We start from the raw sequence: 6,000 nt of genomic DNA on the forward strand, positions 1-6,000 counted from the left end.
CATACATCAAAGATATTGTTAAGTGTATTCCTTATGCTAATTTGCTTCTGTTGTGCCCTACTCTGTGCTAACCTATGGATTGTAACTTGCCAGGCTCTGCTGTCCATGGGATTCTCCAGGAAAGAATAGAGGTGTGGGTTGCCACGCCCTCTTTCAGGGGATCTTCCCAACCCAGGGTTCGAACCTGTGTCTCTTACGTCTCCTGCATCGGCAGGAGGGTTCTTTACCACTAGCGCCACCTGGGAAGCCCTCAGAGCAGATACTGAAGATGTCATTAAGCACATTTGTGTCGTTGGTGTTGAGCATTTGTGCTTGAGGAGCAAGGGGAAATCAGGTGGAAGCTAGGATAGGCTGGAAACTAGAGCGAGATCTTTAAATGGAAGAGTTTAGCCTTGCTCTGGTAAAAAGTAGGTGGATGCTGTTAGTCTGTGACTTAGAAGAGTGGCAAGATCTCAGTGGTATGCTAGTAAAAAGAAAAGAATTCGCCTGGCAGGAGAGTATCAGCAAACACGAGAGCTCATTCTAGCCTAATCCTCCCACTTTGCAGATGGGAAAAGCGGAGGCTCAGGGAGACTGCAGGCCATACAGTAGGTGCCACGGACAGGAGCAGAACTGCCCATGCCCAGTGTGCCCGCTGCCAAATGGACAGGCTGGGACTGAGGCTGGGCAAGACATGTTAGGGGCCAGCAGAAGAACCGGGTGAGGAGAGGACGAGCATCCAGAGCCAGCGTTTCCATCTGAAAGATGCTCATGGGGCTCACTGCCGAATGGACAGGCTGGGAGTGAGACTGGGCAAGACACGCCAGGGGTCAGCAGAATAATCGGGTGACGAGAAGACGAGCATCCAGAGCCAGCGTTTCCATTTGAAAGATGCTCATGGGGGTCAAAGCGCTGTAACCAGGGCCTGGAGTTGTCTGATCGATGAAAGACCATCCTAATTGTCAGGGGAATGTTGGTGAGCAAAAAGCAAGTTTGGGAATGCAGATTACCAGTTTCTTTAAACTGCTTCCTGTGTCTTTCAGAAAATGGACAAAAATAAAGATGGCATCGTGACTTTAGATGAATTTCTTGAATCCTGTCAGGAGGTAAGGAGAGATCCCAGGGCACAAAACCTCTAAATCTGGGGCTCGGAGATCTGAAGAAGGGAGAACACGGGAAACCTGCAGTCCTCCGACTCAGAGCCACCGCAGCCTCAGCAATACAGCTCAGGATTTCAGCAACCTCCACTCCTTAGACTGGCCTGCGGTTCTGGCCATGCACGGGTTGAGCCACACAGACTAAGCAGGGGAGCAGGGGGCTGTGAGAGCCCAGAGCGGGTCTCTGTGGAACTGCAGACTTCCAAGTGGGCAGCACTGTCATTTCTCAATCTTCCTCTGCCTGATGGCCCGCTCCCTAGACCAGGGGTCCCCAGCCTCCAGGATCTGATGCCTGATGATCTGAAGTGCAGCTGATGCAATAATGAAGTGAAAGTCACTTTGCGACCCCATGGACTGTAGTCCACAGGATTCTCCAGGCCAGGATACTAGGATGGGTTGCCATACCCTCCTCCAGGGGATCTTCCCAACCCAAGGATCGAACCCAGGTCTCCTACATTGCAGGTGGATTCTTTACCAGCTGAACCACAAGGGAAGCCCAAGAATACTGGAGTGGGTAGCCTATCCCTTCTCCAGTAGTCTTCCTGGCCCAGAAATCGAATCAGGGTCTCCTGCATTGCAGGCGGATTCTTTACCAGCTGAGCCACCAGGAAAACCCGACAGAAATAAAGTTCACAGTAAATGTAATGCACTTGAATCATCCCCAGACTATCCGACCCTCCCCGCCCCCCACCATCTGTGGGAAAATTGTCTTCCACAAAACCAGTCCCTGCTGCCAAAAAGATTGGGGATCACTGCCCTAGATTATAAGGGAGTTGCTGGAAAAAGTCTAAAGCTGAGATTCTTAAGCCACAGTGTGCATAAGAATTGCCTCAGATGATTGTGAAAATGAACATTTCCAGGTCTCAATCCCAGAGACTCTAGATCTTGGGTGTGGATCTAGAAAGCTTCATTTTAGCACAACTGCCCTGGCCAAGCTTTTAAAACTTTAATGTGCAAACCAGCCTCCTTGAAGTTCTTATTAAAATGCAGATCCTAATTCAGTGGGTCTCCACTGATGCTTGTGTTCTAAAGGATACGCTGGCCCCAGAGTCAGCCAGAGACTGAACTGGAAATAGAAAAATGCATCTATACTCCTACTTTGTTTCAGAAAGATATACAGTTACTCTGATCTCCTCTTAGTAAGAACTGCAGGTGCAAGAAAGTGGGAGAGGGGAGAAGTTATTAACAGGTAGTGAGCACCAGCCAGGTTTTAGGCACATTACATAAACTTCACATAGTCAATATATTTAAAAGCTAGAATAGACTGAGAATTGATCTTTCTTAACTGACTTTGACCAATGGCTTGGAGAAACCCTGCTAAGCTTGCTACTAACCTGTTAGCTGGTGGATCTTTGGGTAGTCTAGGGGTTCTGAACCAGTTATCAGGCAGCCAGAGGGGAAGTTGCTGAAAGAGAGGCTCAGGTCAGCAGTTATTTACCAACACGGTTAGAAAAGTTTCCACATTTTAATCATTATGAGCTGGCTAACCACCAGTGCTCATCATACCCATTTTAAAGAAGGGAAAACTGAGGTATTGCAAAGTTCAGATATTATGATTGAGATGGAACTTGAACTATATCATCTTAATTTTAAATACTGTGCCCTATTGTACTATGCTTTTTGACTATGCTTTGATTGTACTATGGTTTTTGACAGGTTTTTTATCAGTTTAGTTTTTCACATTAGCAACTTCTATAGCTATTCATTACCTCACTGGTTTTTTCACAAACCACCCTGTAAGTAGGTACTATGATCCATACCATTGCACTCACAAAAAGACTGAGGCACAGAGAGGTGCTTTAAGGTCACTCCACTTGTAACAGAGCCAGAATTAGAATCTAGGCAGCCCGGCTTCCGAATGCATGTGCTTTTAAAAGATTTCAAATACTCGTAATCAACTTTGTCGACTTTCTCTGCTTTAGTCCGCTTTCTGTTTCATTCATGTGTCCTCTAAACTGGGCTTCCTAGGTGGCGCTAGTGGTAAAGAACCCGCCTACCAAGGCAGGAAAGCTAACGAGACTTGAGTTCGATGAGGAGGATCCCCTGGAGGAGGGCATGGCAACGCAGTCGCGACTGAAGCAACTCAGCGTGCATGCACGTGCTCCAGATTACTTTCTTCCTTCTGCTTTTTAATTTTAATTCAGTTTTCTAGGTGCTCGTCTACATTTTTGAGACAGAGGTTTAGATCATTGGTTTTCAACCATTCTTTTCTAATATAAGCAGTTAAAGGGATAAATTTTCTTGGGTACTGCTTTAGCTGAGTACTGCTTTAAATTCCTAGATTCTTGATGTCATATTTTCATATTTTAATTTAAGATGCTTTTTTCTCTGACACATGGACTTTGAAACGTGTTAAGATCCAAACATTTGAGGATTTTCTACATCTCATACGTACTCCTTAGAGAATATACAGCAGAAAAACATAAAATAGAGACATGCAATAAGAAAATCAGTAAATCCAAAATTGCCACTTTGAAAAAATTAATTAAATTGATAAGGGTTTAACAAGACCAATTTAAACAAAAAAAAGAGAGAGAATACTCAAATTATCAATATCCAGAATTAAAAGGGTGACATCACCGGAAGCTTTACAGGCACTAAAAAGTTAACAGTTCAATTTTCCAATAAATTTGATAATACATGAAGTCTACAAACCCCCTACAAAATACAACTTACCAAAACCAGCACAAAAAGAAACAGAAAATTTGAATTGTCCTATGCCTGTTACAGAAATTGTATCTGTATTTCAAATTTTCCCACAGAGAAAATGTCAGGCTCAGATGCCTTCACTGGTAAATTCTTCCAAACACTTAGCAAAAAAATGATGCTAATCATACGCAAACTCAAGGACACAGAGAAAAAGAGAGAACTTCTCAGTTTGATTCATGAAGCTGTCATAACCCTATTATGGAAACTTGGCAAGGCCACTACAAGATACAAAATTTGGGGAGCTAATGTATCCTTTCTGGACACAGGCATGAAAACACAAGTCCAGCAATATGTAAAAAGCATAATACATCATGAACAAATAGGGTTTATTACAGGACTGCTAGAATGGTTTAACCTTCAACAACTAATCACTGTGATTAATGACATCATAGGATAAAACAAAAAACATGTGATCATCTCTGTAAGTACAGAAAACGCATTTGATAAAGTGCGCTTCCCCACAGCTTCTTAAAAGAAGCAGCCTTCACTGGTTTGCTGGATAATCTGCTTCTTCTGACTTTCTGTTTAAGGCCAGAGAAGGTGCTTCTTGCTTTGAATCTCTCTAGACTCAGTAGTGTTTGCACAGGCTTAGTTGCTCCTTGCCATGGGGGATCTTAGTTCCCTATGCAGGGATCAAACTCACATCCCCTGCATTGCAAGCCAGATTCTTAACCACTGGACCCCCAGGGAAGTCCCTCATTCTGGGAGATGTGCTCACCAGTTATAGAGCTTCTCAGGGAGAAGCCTCAGAGAATTCTAACCATCCTCTTCCCTTCCCACTCCCTTCCCAGGATGACAACATCATGAGGTCCCTCCAGCTGTTCCAAAATGTCATGTAACTGTGAACGCAGCCATCTGGCTCTCAGAGACGTACTAAACAGCCAACTGAGCACCTTGATTGGTCCTCCTGCTGATTTTACACACTAACTCTTGGGACGGAAACACCTTTTACACTTTGGAAGAATTCTCTATGTAGACACGCTATGGAACCCAGGACCATGTGGCTCAGTCTCTGATTGCCAGCTCTTCCTCCTCCCTCTTCTCGAGAGAGACAAGATGAAGTCGGGTTTCTTTTGGAAGCATGCTCATCTCTTCACACTGCTGCCCTGTGGAAGGTCCCTCTGCTTGAGCTTAAACAGTAGTGCACACTTTTCTGCTTGCGTGTCCCAGGCCACTGCCTCCAAGTCCAGCAGACCTTGATGTATCTGGAAGCAAGATGACCTGAGCCAAACACGCACCATCCTCTGGCCTCCCAAACCAATGTGCCTGTTTCCCTTTCTTTGGTGGGAAGAATGAGTGTTATACAGCACAGTCAGAATCTACCATAACTAGATCGGGAGAGCCAGCACCTAACATATGTAGGATAGGACTGAACTATTAAGCACGGCATTCTCTGATGACCCAAACTGCCCATGTGCTCCGTTTCCAGAGACAAGGACAGTAGTGCCCTCTCATGCTAGCATCCGCGCTACTGGCGCAGGAAGGGAGCCTGTGCCCAGTGACCCATGCCCCACTCCATCTCCTGCCTGAGTCCAGCACTGCATGACCCCCCCCAGAAAGCCCAGGATGCCTGCAAATCGCTGTGATTTTATACCATCTTCTAATCAATAAACAGAACTATTTCTTACACTCTTCATCTTCATTTCATCCATGACTACATTGGGCAGAAAAGGTAAGTTATGAAAAGGGAAGGCTAGTCCATTCCTTTGGCATCCAGTTGTTAGTACTTCCATTGTGCCAGGCACTGTGCTAAGCAGAGCATCACCCTCCCCCAGGCAAATATCTGATTCAAATGCAAAGACTGTGACCATAAGCAAAGGCAGCTTAAAGATGAGACTCTTCACGTTGTCCCTTCCAGCACAACTGCCACTCCCAAGACCCTCTGGTGTAGAAAGTCTGGAGCCTCACATGGCATGGTTGGGGATACAGAGATGAAGTGGTGGGCAGGACCTTCTGCTGAGGGACTTGGAATCCAGGAGTTGATCAAGAGACTCCAGCCTATAAACAGCAAATAATTGCTTATATTAAACACTGGGAGTCTTGGTTTCCTCGTTTGACATTAAAAAGATTAAGAGTTAACAGTGGCATTCTTGGAAAGAAAGCCATGTACTGAACCCCTATTACTGCCAAGGGCTGCACTAAGGGCTGATACACA

At 45.2% G+C, this 6,000-nt stretch overlaps 1 protein-coding gene across 1 annotated transcript in view; it reads left to right on the forward strand.

Annotated features, from left to right (window-relative positions):
• KCNIP1 (potassium voltage-gated channel interacting protein 1) overlaps positions 1 to 5,478 on the forward strand; it is a 271,337-nt gene extending 265,859 nt beyond the window's left edge. The window contains exons 7-8 of the mRNA XM_005694519.3: positions 1,023 to 1,085; positions 4,637 to 5,478. Of these exons, the coding sequence (XP_005694576.1) occupies positions 1,023 to 1,085; positions 4,637 to 4,684 (111 nt within the window). The 3' untranslated portion in view covers positions 4,685 to 5,478. The remainder of the gene's footprint in view (positions 1 to 1,022; positions 1,086 to 4,636) is intronic.

This window comes from Capra hircus, chromosome 20, assembly GCF_001704415.2.
Source record: "Capra hircus breed San Clemente chromosome 20, ASM170441v1, whole genome shotgun sequence".
In the NCBI taxonomy this organism is placed as follows: Eukaryota; Metazoa; Chordata; class Mammalia; order Artiodactyla; family Bovidae; genus Capra; species Capra hircus.